At 31.1% G+C, this 20958-nt stretch overlaps 1 protein-coding gene across 7 annotated transcripts in view; it reads right to left on the bottom strand.

Moving 5' to 3' along the window:
- The window catches only part of LOC117345240, a 68651-nt gene extending 48034 nt beyond the window's left edge, over window positions 1–20617 (bottom strand). For 2 of the 7 annotated variants that reach the window (XM_033908269.1, XM_033908268.1), the window contains exon 1: window positions 4340–4418. In XM_033908269.1, the coding sequence (XP_033764160.1) occupies window positions 4340–4397 (58 nt within the window). In that variant the 5' untranslated portion in view covers window positions 4398–4418. The other 5 variants (XM_033908271.1, XM_033908275.1, XM_033908270.1 and 2 more) reach the window with 5 other exon arrangements.
- Between the last annotated feature and the right edge of the window lie 341 nt (window positions 20618–20958).

The following is a 20958-nucleotide window of genomic DNA, read 5'->3' as shown; positions in this document are numbered from 1 at the left end:
TAACTTACCTAGATATTACTCCACTCATACATCATACAGATTAACTTACCTAGATATTACTCCATTCATACATAATACAGAATAATTTACCTAGATATTACTCCACTCATAAATTATACAGATTAACTTACCTAGATATTACTCGTCTCATACATTATACAGATTAACTTACCTAGATATTACTCCACTCATAGATTATATAGATTAACTTACCTAGATATTACTCCACTCATACTTTATATAGATTAACTTACCTAGATATTACTCCACTAATATATTATAGAGATTAACTTACCAATATATTACTCCACTCACACATTATACAGATTAAGTTACCTAGACATTACTCCATTCATACATTATATAGATTAACTTACCTAGATATTACTCCACTCATACATTATACAGATTAACTTACATGATTTTACTCCACTCATACATTATATATATTAATTTACCTAAATATTACTCCACTCAAACATTATACAGATTAACTTACCCAGACATTACTCCATTCATACATTATATAGATTAACTTACCTAGATATGACTCCACTCATACATTATGCAGATTAACTAACCTAGATATTACTCCACTCATACATTATACAGATTAACTTACCCAGATATTACTCGTCTCATACATTATGCAGATTAACTTACCTAGATATTACTCCACTCATACATTACATAGATTGAATTACCTAGATATTACTCCACTCATAAATTTGATAGATAAACTTACCTAGATATTACTCCACTCATACATTATACAGACTAGCTTACCTAGATATTACTCCACTCAAACATTATACAGATTAACTTACCTAGATATTACTCCACTCATACATTATATAGATAAACTTACCTAGATATTACTCCACTCATACATTATACAGATTAACTTACCTAGATATTACTCGTCTCATATATTATACAGATTAACTTACCTAGATATTACTCCACTCATACTTTATACAGATTAACTTACCTAGATATTACTCCACTCATACATTATACAGATTAACTTACCTAGATATTACTCGTCTCATACATTATACAGATTAACTTACCTAGATATTACTCCACTCATACTTTATACAGATTAACTTACCTAGATATTACTCGTCTCATACATTATATAGATTAACTTACCTAGATATTACTCCACTCATTCATTATACAGATTAACTTACCTAGATATTACTCCACTCATACATTATACAGATTTACTTACCAATATATTACTCCACTCATACATTATATACAGTAGATTAACTTACTTAGATATTACTCCACTCATACATTATACAAATTAACTTACCTAGATATTACTCCAATCATATATTATACAGATTAACTTACCTAGATATTACTCCACTAATATATTATATAAATTGACTTACCTAGATATTACTCCACTCATACATTACACAGATTAACTTACCTAGATATTACTCCACCCATTCATTGCAGATTAACTTACCGACAAATCACTCCTCTCATACATTCAAGAGAAACATTTTCCTAGATATTACTCTACTCTCTCTACATGTAGCTATTTGTAGGTACATTCTTCAGAATAACTTACCTTGATAGAGCTCGACTCTCTCAAACTGGGACTATAAATGTTATATCTGAGCCTGTGATAAGTTTTACAATTGTCACAACCATCGCAGTTGCGACATTTAAACTAACAACAAAGGAATAATCTTTTACCCAAGTTACTTCTTTTGGTGAGATGAATGTGTCGTTACAATCACTCGGCTTTTATCTTGCTTTCATCACAAAATAATTGGATTTGAATGTAATAAAACGCAAGTGCATACAAGCTGTTAAAAAGGACAGTTACATAAACATCATATTGTGAATCCTACAAATTGCGAATATTGGGACATTAATGTACAGTTTACAGATTGTGTTACGTTGCCTTGGTCTAGATGGCAAACACTTGAATATAGTAAAATTGTTTAAAAATCTAATTGTTGCAATTGGTTATTTTTACAGGGACTAAAGTTGTGATAGACACTATACAGCTCACTTATAATAGAGAAAGTATACTTAATGAATATATGCAATATATAATAACATTTGCTTGTTTGCTGAGTTAATAGCCCCGTGAGAAGCCAGCGTCATTTTGAGGCGGGGTCTCTTTGTAGAAGCTGGTGACTACCTCACTGAACATCGGGATGTATGTCGCTTGCCATCCACAGCAATTAGGGTAAGTATTACCCAAAGACACCAGTACGGCTATCTCAGCTATCCGAGAAACACAAACCGATACGGATATGGATTGTCGAACCATGTACCTCAGATCTTCACCTGAGACTACCTGGCCGGCGCTTCAACCGACTGAGCTATCTCGGCCCCTATATATATAAAAAGAAAAAATCAGATACCATATTCACTGCATATGGTTAATAATGTATACCTTCTAAAACGTAAAGTCATGCACCCCTGAAATTATATTGTGGATAATTTAAACGAGACAAAAAGGAAAATTATATAACATTTTTATTATATAATGTGGATTACTCATACAAGTATAATGTTTATTTGGATGGTTCTATGGTATCGTGTATATACGACTTTAGGACGAAAAGAAAAATGTTTACTGGACAAATCGAATTTATCTCCAATCACGCAATCTTCTTTCCATCTCTCTTACACCCGGCTTGATAACAACGTCAGTAGCACCATATTTCAGTGGACAAATTGATAACCTCGTCAGTAGCCCCATAATTCAGTGGACAACTTGAAAATCTCGTCAGTAACCCTATAATTCAGTGGGCAAAACGATAACCACGTCACTAGCACTATAATGTAGTGGACAACTTGATAACCTCGTCAGTAACCCCGTAATTCAGTGGACAACTTGATTCCCACGTCAGTAGCCCCATTATTCATTGGACAAATTGATGACCACGTCAGTAGTCCGATTATCAGTAGACATATCATAACTGTAATGTAAATCTGACAACAAACAAACATGGAGTTAGATAACGATATCTAAAGATGCGTTTTGTCGTTGGTATAGACAACACTATCTAAGGGTAGTCTGTCAGCCTTTCTGTCCTTGGAAGTCACTAGCGATACATTCGCACCATAAAGAAACCTCTTATATTTCGCCGTGGTGGCGCTAACGTGTAATTGACAGTGTTTATGCTATAGTGTCTCAATGTAAACAGGTCTTGGTTTACACAGAATGAACATTTCAACAAAAATGAACGTTGTCAATGGGTATTCAGTTTTCCGTGTTTGGCAGTAACATGATTCATACAATGTGTATCAACAATGTTCTACAGGGTAGGGAAATATATGTAGGGCATCTCTTTGTCCCAACGGCCCTACACTGGCGGCTCAAACTCTACACAAATCTTTAAGTAAACACAATCACTTTAAAGCAATCCCAAAACGAATGTGTAGTAGTTGATTTCACTCATTTTGAAGCGGTTATGAGTTAAAATTTATAATAATGCGCTTGTGGGCCCGAATAGAATACCGAAGAGATATTTGCCACGATAGATTATGTCATGTATATGCATACAATATGTACATTTTCAGAACATCAGACATCAGCTGTATAGGCGAAGGTCTCGTGCAATATCTGACCACTTAGAACGCAATACGTGGAGTGATGCATTTCCAAGACTTTCTCATTACAAAATATATACTTTTGATAATCTGTTTTAAATGAGATAATTAGATGACAAAACTAAAGAAAAAAATGTAACTATAGTAATAACATAAAACAAAATACCACTTCTAATGTAAATGGTGTAACCATAGTTACAAGATAAAACAAAATACCACTACTATAGTAAATGTTGCAACCATAGTTACAAGATAAAACAAAATACCACTTCTAAAGTAAATACTGTAACCATAGTTACAACATAAAACAAAGTACCACTACAAAAGTCAACGTTGTAACCATAGTAACAAAATAATACAAATACTATAGTAAATGGTGTGACCATAGTAACACAATAATACAAAATACCACTATAGTAAATGTTGCAACCATAGTAACAATATAAAACAAATACCGCAATTAGAATAAATGTTGTAACCATAGTAACAACATAAAACAAATACCACTACTATAGTGAATGTTGTGACCATAGAGTTCAGAGCCAAATCTCGTTAACATATCATTGTAACATCTTAATGTTAAGGCAAGGTAAGTGTACATTCACCGAACCAACATGCAGGTACACATAATCATATCTATATATTTACGTTTCACGAAATATTGGCTTTAATATGTAGTAGATTGTTTAGTGTTAAATTAGATCAAAATATATATAAAAAACTGATCGTAGGCTGTATACTTTACCAGCAGTAATACTAAGACCATCGCTTCCACAAGGTTTATACGGCTGCCATAAAACCATAAATACGATTTGTACATAGTAGTGAATCTTACCCTGATAATTACACCGTGCATTCACTCACAGGAAGCTTTCAATAGCAATGTGCAGGGATCCGCCTCATTAACACCGTCCATTTCACGGTAAGTGCAGCTTGTATAAAGGCGTAAAAAAATCAGGACACTTTCATTATGTACACTTCATTATCAGTCAATACAATGATGAATAGAGACGTAAAAAGTAGGCCTACTAAAGCTAGAGAATATTTTTAAAACTGTTAACACTGCATTTACAGGTAACACATTAAGTATACCATATAAATTTCATGTCATACAGTAGATAAACCGGCTCATCTAGATTATCAAAAAAGTAAATGAAATGACAATTGTTACAACACTTGTATATGTCTTATTCTAAGTCGTAAAGTAAGGAGAAACAAAAAAGTGTAAGAATTTAGCATAACAATCCGTAACCAAAACTTGACAGCCGAGAAGTCTAGATGTCTCAATACCGCTTTTATACAACAATAAACCTACGTGTGCCAATAAATAAACCTACGTCCGTATATATTGCAATTCAGCAAAGATTCGACGCGATGCTATTTCGGCCTAAAACGCCCATTATATCCATATGGTGGGATATATAACTATATACGTGTCATTGGTTTTCATAACTAACAAGTAATGACAATATTTTAATTTAGCTAACAAATAATGATAATATTTTAAATTAACTAACAAGTAATGATAATATTTTAACTTAACTAAAAAGTCATGATAATACTTAACTTAACTAACAAGTCATGATAATACTTAACTTATGATTAGTCATGATTACACTTGACTTAACTAACAAGTCCTGATGATATTAAACTAAACTAACAAGCCATGATTATATTTGAATAAACCAACAAGTCATGATTATATTTGAACAAACCAACAATTCATGCTAATATTAACTTAACTAAGAAGTCATGATTATATTTAACTTACTAACAAGTCATGATAATATTTAAACTAAACTAACAAGACATGATAACAGTTTAAATTAATTCACAAGACATGTTATTATTTACCTAATCTAACAAATCATAATAATATTAAACTAAAATAATTATTCATGATAATATCTTGATTAAACAAACAAGTCATGATACCATTTCAACTTACCTAACATGTCATGATGATATTGTTATGATTTAACTTAACTAACAAGTAATGATAATATTTAACTTAACTAACAAGTCATCATAATACTTAACTAGCAAGTCGTGCTAACATTTGACTAAACTAACAAGTCATGATAATATTAAACTAAACCAACAAGTCATGCTTAGATCTAATTTAACTAACAAGTCATGATAACAGTTTAAATTAATTCACAAGACATGTTATTATTTACCTAATCTAACAAATCATAATAATATTAAACTAAAATAATTATTCAGGATAATATCTTAACTAACTTAGCTAACAAGTCATGATAATATTAGCTTAGCTTACAAGTCACGATACTATTTAACCCAACTAAAAGTCATGATAACAACTTAAATTAATTATCAAGACATGCTATATTTTACCTTATCTGATAAATCATAATACTATTAAACTAAAATAATTATTCATGATAACAAGTCATGATAATAGTTAACTTAGCTAACAAGTCATGGTGATATTAAACTAAACCAACAAGTAATGAGTATATTTAACTTAACTAACAAGTCATGATGATATTTAACTAAACTAACAAGTAATGATAATAATTTCAGCAATTTAACAAGACATGTTATTATTTACCTAATCTAACAAATCATAATATTAAACTAAAATAATTATTCAGGATAATATCCTAACTAACTAAGCTAACAAGTCATGATAATATTTAACTAAACTAACAAGCCATGATAATATTCAACTTAACTAACAAATCATGATAATATTCAACTAAACTAACAAGTCATGATAATATTTAACTTAACTAACAAGTCATGATAATATTCAACTTAACTAACAAGTCATGTAAATAAGTCATGATAATATTCAACTAAACTAACAAGTCATGATAATACTTAACTTATGATTAGTCATGATTACATTTGACTTAACTAACAAGTCCTGATGATATTAAACTAAACTAACAAGCCATGATTATATTTGAATAAACCAACAAGTCATGATTATATTTGAACAAACCAACAATTCATGCTAATATTAACTTAACTAAGAAGTCATGATTATATTTAACTTACTTACAAGTCATGATAATATTTAAACTAAACTAACAAGACATGATAACAGTTTAAATTAATTCACAAGACATGTTATTATTTACCTAATCTAACAAATCATAATATTAAACTAAAATAATTATTCAGGATAATATCCTAACTAAATAAGCTAATAAGTCATGATAATATTTAACTAAACTAACAAGTCATGATAATATTCAACTTAACTAACAAGTCATGATAATATTTGACTTAACTAACAAGTCATGATAATATTCAACTTAACTAACAAGTCATGTAAATATTCAACTAAACTAACAAGTCATGATAATATTCAACTTAACTAACAAGTCATGATAATATTTAACTTAACTAACAAGTCATGATAATATTCAACTTAACTAACAAGTCATGTAAATATTTAACTAAACTAACAACTCATGATACTATTTTAACTAAACTTACAAGTCATGATAATATTTAACTAACTAACAAGTCATGATAATATTTAACTTAACTGAAAAGTCATGATAATATTCAACTTAACTAACAAGTCATGATACTATTTTAACTAAACTTACAAGTCATGATAATATTTAACTTAACCAACAAGTCATCATAATATTTAACTTAGCTAACAAGTCATGATAATATTTAACTTAACTGAAAAGTCATGATAATATTTAACTTAGCTTACAAGTCATGATAATATTTAACTTAACTAAGCAGTCATGATAACAATATTAATTCATTAACAAGACATGCTATATTTTACCTAATCTTATATATCATAATAATATTAAACAAAAAAATATTCATGATAATATCTTTACTAAACAAACAAGTCATGATACCATTTCAATTTACCTAACATGTCATGATGATATTGTTATGATTTAACTTAACTCACACCATAAGTCATGCTAATATTTAACTTAACTACAGTATAAGTCATGATAATATTTAAATTAACTCACATTTCATTATAATATTAAACTAAACCAACAAGTCATGTTGTACTGAACAGTAAATGGTAAGTAAACTGAAACTTAGTTAAGTGTTTGAGAGACTATGATGAGAATATATGATCGTGATCACTAGAGTGCTTTCACGTGGTCTGTATATAAATAGTTGAACGTTTTGTTTACAGTTTTTTTGAAGATGTCCATCCATGTAAATAGCGGGATGTCTTCTATGATTTTTCATCCATGTATGGTAATTACTTGTATATACATGTATGTATTACTTTTGTGGACTTTGCCCACAAATCGCTTATTTTTTCACATTTTGTTTTATTATAACAATTTTAAGACTTGCCCAGTCTCAATGTATACATTTTCACTCGTACAGGTACATACAAATACCAGCTGTATCACATGCCCTATCAAATATATTATAAAGATATGGTTATTTGATAATGACTAGTAGAGTAATATACTTGTTCTATGATAGGGCATGTAGATTCACTGGGGGCAACGTGTACTTAGTTGTGTTTAATTATAAATTAACTGTACAAAGTATTGCATACAATATAGCATATTATCTACCCGTGTATTCTACACCAATAGTTAACAACTTAATTTTTGTTCTATATATCATTGGTATGTTAATAATAATTAGTTGTGATGTTGAACTAAATCCAGGTCCCTTACACAACCTTGATATTTCCCACCTAAACATAAGATCACTAAGACATAAAATAGATATTATTGATGCTGAATTATATGATAGTGACATTATCTGTCTAACGGAAACACATCTCACTCCTGCAATACCTGATTCTGAACTAATGATTCAATCTTATTCTGAAAATATTCACAGACTAGACAGGAAAACTGGCCCCGGTGGTGGAGTTTTAATATATCATAAAGATAATATTGTTACTAAAAGAAGACATGATCTTGAACAAGATGAAGTTGAAATGTTATGGGTAGAGGTCCATATTGAATCTCGAAAATTTTTATTGGCTTGTTTATATCGACCGGAATCACCAGTTAGATATTGGGACATTCTGGACACCATCATTGAAAAAGCCATTAACACAAACCTTGACATAGTGATAACTGGTGATATCAATGTCAACATGCTTAATCTTCAACCTCATTCAAATCTGGCTAGAATGATGACTAAATTTAATCTTTCAAATCTCATAAAGGACCCTACTCGTATCACCCCAACTTCATCAACTTCAATTGATATTGTTTTTACTAATAATACAAGTCTGATTAAAAATGCATCCGTACTTCCTCCAATATGTAGTGACCATTCACTGGTTCAATTCACTATCTCTTATTCAGTTTTCAAAAAACAATCTTATCGTAAAAAAATCTTTATATATCAAGATGCTGATTTTGATAAGATGAACAGACATATTTTAGAGAAGGATTGGGATAATTTAATCAATATACATGATACGAATGAATTTAATAATATTTTATGTAATACTGTAAATGATTTAATCAGTGAATGTGTACCAAGTAAATATGTTACAGTTAGACCAAATGATAAGAAATGGATGACTAATGATATCAGATTAATTATAAGACAAAGAAATAGAGTTCATAGGAAAGCAAAAACTACTAATTCCATGCACCATTGGGAAAATTATAGAATTAAGAGAAATGAAATTATTACTAAGATAAGAGAAGCAAAAAACACATATATTGAAAATTTACAAAAGTCACTTTCTGATAAATCTATTCCCCCCAATAAATGGTGGAAAATTGCAAGAAATGTCCTTAATATTAATAATAAATCTACATCTATTCCCCCACTATTAAACAACAACACTTTTATACAACATCCATTTGACAAAGCTGAGTGTTTAAATAAATATTTTGTTTCCATATCAACAACATCAGCAAATACTGATCCAATTCCAGAAATTATCCAGAATTCCCCCCATTCCATTGACAACATTATTATAACACAGCAGGATGTAAAAGATCAGTTATTCCTCTTAAATAGTAACAAACCTGCTGGACCAGACAATATGATTCCTAAAGTCATAAAAAATCTACTATCATCTATATATGTACCTCTTACTCTTTTATTCAACAAAACTCTTGAAACAGGTGTAATCCCACTTAGCTGGAAAATGGCAAATATTAATGCTATCTTTAAAGGTAAAGGATTAGTCAATGAGGTATCTAACTATAGACCTATCTCTGTAACATCATGTTTTAGTAAAATGTTAGAAAAGATTATTTTTAAATACTTATATAATTACCTCACCACTTATAAAATTATCACTAAACATCAGTCTGGCTTTACACCCAATGACTCTACTGTAAATCAATTATTGTCTATCTACCATACCATTGTTAAATGTCTTGATCAAAACAAAGAAATTAGATACATATTTTGCGATATTAGTAAGGCATTTGACAGGGTTTGGCATGATGGTCTGGTTTACAAGCTGGAGTTATATGGTATTAAAGGTAATCTTTTAAACTGGTTTAAAAAAATTTTATTACACAGAAAACAGAGAGTTCAAACTGAAGGTTTTGTATCGACATTTGACCCTGTTCAAGCTGGGGTTCCTCAAGGCTCAGTCCTCGGACCACTGATGTTTTTAATCTATATTAATGATATTGTTGATTGTGTTTCTAATAAGATAAAACTATTTGCAGATGACACCTCTCTGTATGGTATATGTGATAATAACCCCATTGAAATAGCTCAAAGTCTCACTAATGATCTAATTAATATCAAACAATGGGCTAATAAATGGGATATTAAATTTAATCCTGCTAAGACAGAATCAGTTATATTTTCTAGAAAAAATAATAAAGATCACCCTGCTGTAAATTCTTATGATGAACCAGTTACTGAAAATAAACTACATACACACCTTGGTCTAACACTCAGTGATGATGCCAAGTGGAACCAACACATTTCTAATATATATGATAAAGCTTCAAAAAGAATAAACATTTTAAGATTATTAAAAACTAAAATTGATAGGAAGTCTCTAACAACCATATATACATCCTATATTAGGCCAATTATTGAATATGCTGATGTTGTTTGGGATAACTGTTCACAAATACAAAAAAATCTCTTAGAATCAATTCAATTAGATGCTGCTAGATTAATTACTGGTTTACGCAAAGGTACTTCACATGAAAAACTATATACAGAATTAGGGTGTTAATCATTGAGTTGCAGAAGGCAAAAACACAAACTTATCTTAATGTTCAAAATATTAAATAATGAAACCCCAGATTACTTAAGAGAAATTATTGAACCATATATTCATGATGAAACCTTAGTTAGATATCCACTCCGTACAGTTCGATTATTTGACCCCCCTTTATGTCGTACAGTAACTTATTTTGAAAGTTTTTTCCCATCTGTGTTAAATGAAATGAATAGACTCGCTCCTGAAATCAGTAATATTCACTCCACTAATCAATTTAAAAAACTTTTAAATAGCAATCACCATATTATATCCACTACAACTGATGTATTTAAATATTCTGGCCGGCGTGATATAAACATTATTCTATGCCAATTAAGAAACAACGTAAGTAATCTAAATTACGACCGTTTTAATGATCATCTAATTGAATCTCCAATGTGTCAATGCAATCAATCTGTTGAAACTATATCACATTATTTCTTTGAATGTAATTTATATCAAAATCCTCGTCTAGTACTTATACAACATTTAAATCATCCACATCATAATCATTTATGTACCAATGTCATTGTCAATGGATGTACTCTTTGTAATAATATTCAAAATTCTAGCATCTTGACACATGTCTCAAATTTCATCCTGCAATCAAAGAGATTTTGAAATCATGTCTGATGTATAATGATCTAATATTTTTAATATTTCTTTTTAACCCCTGGTGACTCCAATTATACAGTAATATAATTAAATAATTAAATAGACATCTAAATACATGTTTAGAATATGTAATATGAAATTGAGTGAACAATGTATATTTATTCTTGATTACCAAATATACTTGATTAATGTAATAATGAACTCTGGGCAGTCTATTAACAATTTATCTTCTGTTAATCTATTTATCTATAACCTTATTTGTTTGTGCTTATATGTAAGTGAGGTAATTCCTACAAAGGTCTTTTTAAAACAATCATTTTATTTTCAAGAGTTGGTCTAACTCTACTAACTTAATATGTTTCTATGGGATGAAATTGAATTTTGATCCTCTTCAGTGGATGGCTTGTGTGTTAAACATATGGACTTTATGGCCTGTATCTGTTGGGGGAATAAACTCAATATCATCATATAGATACACCTACTTTACAAAATACACTATGTTTGAATATTCATTTAGTAAATAATAAAGCAATTAGCTAAACTAAATATCCTAAGGGTTACTATTTAATGTTAAAATTAATAAATCCTTGTAATTATTAAGGAATTACCTCCCCTGATACCCTCACCAACCTTCAATATATGTATATAGGTCTGTGTTTGTTTACCATCTGTTTATTATAAGGAAAGGACTAAGATAGGCTATGCCTGATGTCCAATCCTATTGACTTTACATCATGTCAATAAAATATGTTGAAATTGAATTGAACTTAGCTAACAAGTCATGGTGATATTAAACTAAACCAACAAGTAATGAGTATATTTAACTTAACTAACAAGTCATGATGATATTTAACTAAACTAACAAGTAATGATAATAATTTCAGCAATTTAACAAGACATGTTATTATTTACCTAATCTAACAAATCATAATATTAAACTAAAATAATTATTCAGGATAATATCCTAACTAACTAAGCTAACAAGTCATGATAATATTTAACTAAACTAACAAGTCATGATAATATTCAACTTAACTAACAAATCATGATAATATTCAACTAAACTAACAAGTCATGATAATATTTAACTTAACTAACAAGTCATGATAATATTCAACTTAACTAACAAGTCATGTAAATAAGTCATGATAATATTCAACTAAACTAACAAGTCATGATAATACTTAACTTATGATTAGTCATGATTACATTTGACTTAACTAACAAGTCCTGATGATATTAAACTAAACTAACAAGCCATGATTATATTTGAATAAACCAACAAGTCATGATTATATTTGAACAAACCAACAATTCATGCTAATATTAACTTAACTAAGAAGTCATGATTATATTTAACTTACTTACAAGTCATGATAATATTTAAACTAAACTAACAAGACATGATAACAGTTTAAATTAATTCACAAGACATGTTATTATTTACCTAATCTAACAAATCATAATATTAAACTAAAATAATTATTCAGGATAATATCCTAACTAACTAAGCTAATAAGTCATGATAATATTTAACTAAACTAACAAGTCATGATAATATTCAACTTAACTAACAAGTCATGTAAATATTCAACTAAACTAACAAGTCATGATAATATTCAACTAAACTAACAAGTCATGATAATATTTAACTTAACTGAAAAGTCATGATAATATTTAACTTAACTAACAAGTCATGTAAATATTTAACTAAACTAACAACTCATGATACTATTTTAACTAAACTTACAAGTCATGATAATATTTAACTAACTAACAAGTCATGATAATATTTAACTTAACTGAAAAGTCATGATAATATTCAACTTAACTAACAAGTCATGATACTATTTTAACTAAACTTACAAGTCATGATAATATTTAACTTAACCAACAAGTCATCATAATATTTAACTTAGCTAACAAGTCATGATAATATTTAACTTAACTGAAAAGTCATGATAATATTTAACTTAGCTTACAAGTCATGATAATATTTAACTTAACTAAGCAGTCATGATAACAATATTAATTCATTAACAAGACATATTATATTTTACCTAATCTTATAGATCATAATAATATTAAACAAAAAAATATTCATGATAATATCTTTACTAAACAAACAAGTCATGATACCATTTCAATTTACCTAACATGTCATGATGATATTGTTATGATTTAACTTAACTCACACCATAAGTCATGCTAATATTTAACTTAACTACAGTATAAGTCATGATAATATTTAAATTAACTCACATTTCATTATAATATTAAACTAAACCAACAAGTCATGTTAATATTTGAATAAACCAACAAGTTACGATAACATTTGAATAAACCAACAAGTCATATGATTTTATTAAACTAAGCGAGCAAGTTACGATAATATTAAACTGAATTAACAAGTCATGATAATATTTCACCAAAGTAACAAATAACGATAACATTTCACTAAACTCACAAGTAACGATAGTAACGATTTTAGTTGGTATCGATGAAATACAAACAGTAGCAAGGTGTCTGGTTTCAACTAAAATTTCTTAATTTATTTTCATATTTTTCCTGTGTAATTCCCATTTTTACTGATAAGCTAACGCTGACTTATATATCGCTTGGGATATATTTTCGCGTTGATACGCACGCGAGAAGAGTCAATCGCAAACCCCTCACGATAATTTGTACTAAAGTAGCAACTCTGGATGGCGGCCTAGCTATCAGTTATCGATATATGAGTCTTGTGGTTTCATTACTCGAATAGCTCATCATTTGATAATTCAAAGTCACTTCTAGACCAATCGTTCGCGAAATCATGTGTCTGAATAGGTAAGCTCGCGAAATAAAATATTCATGAAAACTAAATGATTTACAGTATATAGTTTCGTCACTGATCAGGTGTCATTTCAGCTCATTTTTGACATTAACAGTTTGGACGAGCTACTTGATAATGGGATCCTTTACGAATAATATAAAATACCTCGAAATAAAGATATATTAACATGTCCCATATAGCTAACGCTTTGTCCTCGATTTGTTTTATGTGACCCAAACATACTTATACATAACGCCCCATATGTATTGCACGTCCCGTGTCGCACGCCTCGTTTGGTCGGCGTGAACCGTAATCACTGGTACAAGACAGAGCCTTGTTTGATATGATGTAAACTTATACCCGATATCTGAGAGAGCGGTAAACGGGAGAAACCCCTTCGTCACTTATCAGGTAATTTGTGATGAGTTATTGCCATAATATACAAAACAGCTCCCGGCTATAAATCTATCCTCATATCATTAGTTCTGGTCGAGAAAAGTAAAAAAGAATAAAATTTACAACATTGTCAACACAGGGGGCAAAACGGACATAGCAAACATTACACCGAACCAAATTGAATGTAAAGATGGAATGGAAAGAGATGATTAGTCCAATTTTCGGCACACCCAATTTCAAGTACTCGCCTCTTTTCTTACCAGTACTAAGCGGTGTACTTAGTATCACTTAATGAACATATTTTACGAATGTTTTGATGACAAGTTAAACCCTAACTAAAAATTGAACTATTCTAAAGACGAAATACTGAGCAAATCTTATTCAATGTTGCAATCGTTAAAATTCACCTCCTTCATTTTGGATTCCCAAACTTCACAAGAGTACGTATTGGCAACAGTTGTATTTATCACTTATTCAAGAAATCCCTCAACTAAGCTTTTATCCAAACTTCTCATTACAATTCTAAAGACACATCAGTCATGGTCGTATTGGTATACTGTTTACAGTGGAATCAATGGAATGTGGAGTTTGAATATCTCAAGAGCTGTTTTATCAATCTTAAAGATCTCTCCAAAACGTTTCTTCTACCGAAACATTTGATTCGGCCGCTCTTTATACTACCGTTACCAATTCCAAAGTGAAGGAATGTATTCGTTCTCCTGAGATGAGAGCTTTTTACTTAAGAAGAGCGAAAGATTTTATCAGTACATAGTTGTGTACTGAACTGGGGCATATTTCTTCACACAAACGACTACAATGTATGTCGAAGAGAAAATACACCGAACGTGATATAGTGAGGATGCTTGAATTTTTGATCGACAATATGTTTGTTGAGTTTGGTGACAAGATTTCCCAACAGACTACTGGCATACCCATGCTAACCGTGTCCCTCGTTTGACTTGTTTTGTTTTCAAAACGGGGTAGCATGTCAAATAGACAAAAAAAACGAGCGTCATATTAGGACAGCTGGTAGAAAGATGTCGAAAGAAAACAAAACACCGACGCAAACAGCAAGAAACCCAAATAAAAATGCTTGAAACCCACAAAAGTTCTCGGATAATAAAGGTTGTATTTGGGGCAGGACAGCTTTTTTAATGTCTTCAATGTCCACTTAGAAGAAGACATGTACGAAATTCATGATTCCCTTTTGATCGCTTCCTCAACATTAAGTGGGAGAAAGCATACCTTACTCTCGGGCTCCAATATCCACTGAACAGCAGACATTTGAAGAAAAAAAATCCCAGTTCTTCGTCTGTTACGACATGTAGGTGAAAGCAGAATTATCATTATACTGAACGTGTATAAATTTCATGTGTATCTAATCGACAATAAAAGCCATACACCTTACCAGATATAAAGTTGTACGTACATGTGTGCACCAGACATCAATATGCTGTAGGTATATGCAATACACTGATGTTCAGCGAATGAAATCGGCGGAAATACAAATAAAGCCATTAAAGTAAATGCATTCTAGACAACATCATTTAATTTGAAAAGTTATAAATGTAATGATGTATGGCATATCTAACCTAGTTTGGCAGTAGTTATGTTGCCGTATAAAGTATCAAGGGCTTGAGAACTGTAAATATGGCGATACCTATCGACTCTTTCTCTTTGATGAACTTCGGTAATTGGAACTGAACCTGAGATGGTGAATAGATAATTCCTATATATACCTTACATATAAACTCGAAGTGTAAATATTAAATGATATATATTCAACCATGAAGATTGAATATTGAGAGGTAGCATATCAAGGTGAGTACACAAACAAGCTGCTACCAATATAATAACGAAACAAACGTGCAATGCTAAATCAACATCCTTAAACTAGGACACAATATAGATATCCACAAAATCGTAGTTCTAAAACAACATCCTTAAACTAGGACATAATATAGATATCCACAAAATCGTAGTTCTAAATCAACATCCTTAAACTAGGACATAATATAGATATCCACGAAATCGTAGTTCTAAATCAAAATCAATGAAACAAGGGCACAATATAAACAAAAACAACAGAAAATACCAACAGAATTATAAAACCGTAATTCCAACTCAAAATCTCAACATTACGATTACGTGTGTTAACACTGGTATATATTGAGGTGATTTGTTACCCTGTGGTATATTTCGAGGTTGGTTGATACCCTGTGTTATATTTTGAAGTTGTTTGTTATCGTGAGGCATATTTTGAGGTTGTTTCTTACCACGTGGTACATTTTTAGGTTGTTTGTTACCCTGTGGTATATTTTGACTGTTTGTTACCCTGTGGTATATTTTGACTGTTTGTTACCCTGTGGTATATTTTGACTGTTTGTTAACCTGTGGTATATTTTGACTGTTTGTTACCCTGTGGTATATTTTGACTGTTTGTTACCCTGTGGTATATTTTGACTGTTTGTTAACCTGTGGTATATTTTGACTGTTTGTTACCCTGTGGTATATTTTGAGGTTATTCCTTTCAATGTGGTTTGAGGTTGTTTGTTACCATGAGGTATATTTTGAGGTTATTTCTTACAATGTATTATATTTTGAGGTTGTTTGTTATCCTGTCGTATATTTTGAGGGGTTTTTCACCATGTGGTATATTTTGACAGTTTGTTAACTGTAGTATATTCTGAAGCTGCTTGCTTCCATATATATTTTGAGGTTGTTTGATACCATAGGGTATATTTTGAGGTTATTTTATTTCTTACCGTATGGTATATTTTGACAGTTTGTTACCCTGTTTTATATTTTGACGTTTTTTCGTACCCTGTGGTATATTTTAACTCTGTACCCTGTGGTATATTTTGACTTATTATCCTGTGGTATATTTTGACTCTGTACACTGTGGTATATTTCGACTCTGTACCCTGTGGTATATTTTGACTCTGTACACTGTGGTATATTTTGACTGTTTGTTACCCTGTGGTATATTTTGACTGTTTGTTAACCTGTGGTATATTTTGACTGTTTGTTAACCTGTGATATATTTTGAGGTTATTCCTTTCAATGTGGTTTGAGGTTGTTTGTTACCATGAGGTATATTTTGAGGTTATTTCTTACAATGTATTATTTTTTGAGGTTGTTTGTTATCCTGTCGTATATTTTGAGGGTTTTTTCACCATGTGGTATATTTTGACAGTTTGTTAACTGTAGTATATTCTGAAGCTGCTTGCTTCCATATATATTTTGAGGTTGTTTGATACCATAGGGTATATTTTGAGGTTATTTTATTTCTTACCGTATGGTATATTTTGACAGTTTGTTACCCTGTTTTATATTTTGACGTTTTTTCGTACCCTGTGGTATATTTTAACTCTGTACCCTGTGGTATATTTTGACTTATTATCCTGTGGTATATTTTGACTCTGTACACTGTGGTATATTTCGACTCTGTACCCTGTGGTATATTTTGACTCTGTACACTGTGGTTTATTTCGACTCTGTACCCTGTGGTATATTTCGACTCTGTACCCTGTGGTATATTTTGACTCTGTACCCTGTGGTATATTTTGACTTTGTACCCTATGGCATATTTTGACTCTGTACCCCGTGGTATATTTTGACTGTACCCCGTGATATATTTTGACTTTGTACCCTGCGGTATATTTTGACTCGGTATCCTGTGGTATATTTTGACTCTGTATTCTGTGGTATATTTTGACTCTGTGCCCTGTTGTATATTTTGACTCTGTACCCTGTGGTATATTTTGACTATGTACATTGTGGTATATTTTGACTATGTACCTTGTGGTATATTTTGACTCTGTGCCCTGTGGTATATTTTGACTATGTACCTTGTGGTATATTTTGACTATGTACCTTGTGGTATATTTTGACTCTGTGCCCTGTGGTATATTTTGACTATGTACCTTGTGGTATATTTTGACTCTGTGCCCTGTGGTATATTTTGACTATGTACCTTGTGGTATATTTTGACTCTGTGCCTTGTGGTATATTTTGACTATGTACCCTGTGGTATATTTTGACTATGTACCTTGTGGTATATTTTGACTCTGTGCCCTGTGGTATATTTTGACTATGTACCCTGTGGTATATTTTGACTTTGTATCCTGTGGTATATTTTGATTCTGTATCCTGTTGTATATTTTGACATTGTATTCTGTTGTATATTTTGACATTGTATCCTGCGGTATATTTTTACTTTTCATCCTGTGGTATATTTTGACTCTGTATCCTGTGGAATATTTTGACTCTGTATCCTGTGGTATATTTTGACTCTGTGCCCTGTGGTGTATATTGACTCTGTGCCCTGTGGTGTATTTTGACTCTGTACCCTGTGGTATATTTTGACTATGTACCTTGTGGTATATTTTGACTATGTACCTTGTGGTATATTTTGACTTTGTCCTGGAGTATCAATACTTTTTCGGCATAGCCGTATAATATTCTTTTGGCCCCGGATATGACGCGACAGGTGGCGTTACTGGTCAAGATAAAGTATGTGATTGGTTAATGTAGCGCTAAATGCAAAATGCAGATATGCAGTTAAAAGCGAAACAAAGTTAGGATTGAATGCAAGCTGAATAAGTTAATGTATTTTTATAAATGACACATTGATAAAAGTATATTCCTGATTCAAATGCAGTTTTATTATCACCAAAAATGATTCAAACTGATAAAATTTTGTTATCCGTGCTGAAACGCATTAGTTCGTTGATTTATTTCACCAGCAGTTTTACATTATAACCACCAGTATTAATAATATGCCGTTTATCTTTTTTAAAGATATTTCTTGTTATATTTCATCATTGAATGTCGACACTGGTGTCAATGTTCATTGCATTATGACTGATTTCAAAACAAAACCTGCTGCCCCATTGCACGATAGAAAGATGCGACTAAATTTGAGATCTTTTCGTGTTCCTGTTTCCTTTGACCTTTCCTCGGTTTAAGTTCGTTTAAATACGAACAATTCTAAATTCCTAATTGCAGATATAATATTTTATATTAGTGTTTAGAACACCAAGACACTTACAAAAGCATATCCTTTTATTGGGGCATCAGTGTGTAACATGATGGTTATTACTTTTAAAAGTATTAATGAAGGATGAATTACAACCAATGATGGAACGATACCAAGTTATTGGTGTTATATACACAGTGTAATATATGATAATTATAACAGAGCTTGTTGTCTGATAAATCCAAACAAGCCTTTCAATTAAAATACTAAATATAAGATAAATGTTACTTACCTAATTCAGCTTACCGAAATTGTCAAGGTGGATTCGTTCTCAGGGCGACCGCTCCAGATGAACGCGCTCGGGTAGGTAGATACTATAGACGAGTAGTCAGTTCGGCGTTATTTATGAGGCGCGGAAAAGTGAAACTTCTTAACGTGATAAACCATTAATCACACATTTTTTTTTATAAAACACGCCATTTGCATTTGTGTATGATATTGTTGGTGTTACTTTATAGAATATCGTGTAACACTGTTCGTGAAGCTCACTATTAACTCATTAGATCATGCAATACTCCGCAGGTGTACAGAACATTGGTGCACATTTGTACCACTCGGAGATCGTAAAAGATAATGCTGGAATGTTCTCCACTTGTAATTTATAGCACAATTCTTGCTCTTGATCATACCATCAAGAGGTGTTATTTCACGCCGCCAACAGCCGAGATGAGTACCAATTTAACCAGACTAGAATTTTCGTTGGCGAAGTCATGGTCGCGTGCGTGAACCCCTGTGACGAACCTGTTCACTGTCTTCTGTATAATTAGACTCCTACTGTTTTCCCTGACCCTTGTGATATTGGATATATGTGAACATCTCCTTCTCACCTATCATTATCAGGGGAGTTATGGAAACACAGTCAACCGGCCACAAATCAGAGAACAAATCTGATATACTCCATACCAGTCACATCTGATAAATATCTCCATTTACATAAATAACTCGGCCTCCTGAATGCCTTCTCAATAGAATCCTGTATTCCGTGAAATACTTTAATAATATATTGTTGAAAAATAATACATAAAGGAAATGTACCTGTATAAACCACTTCCTTGGTGATTATGTCGGCTTTGTGGAGGCCGAAAAAAGGCTGTGTGTTGTCACGAACATAGATATAAAATCTACTCTTTTACCTGTATAAAGTTTACAGGTATCATCAAAAAGTACACCTGGAATGTAGCATTGTGTAACAGAAATATGTCTTAATACTTCATCTGATTTTACAACAAAATACGACCCATACCTGGAATGGAGTATTGTAAATGAGAAAGATGTCTTAATACTAAAAATGATTATACAATAAGTATA

The sequence above is a fragment of the Pecten maximus genome, chromosome 16 (genome assembly GCF_902652985.1).
Source record: "Pecten maximus chromosome 16, xPecMax1.1, whole genome shotgun sequence".
Taxonomy (NCBI): domain Eukaryota; kingdom Metazoa; phylum Mollusca; class Bivalvia; order Pectinida; family Pectinidae; genus Pecten; species Pecten maximus.
This window is presented reverse-complemented; position numbering and strand designations above follow the sequence as displayed.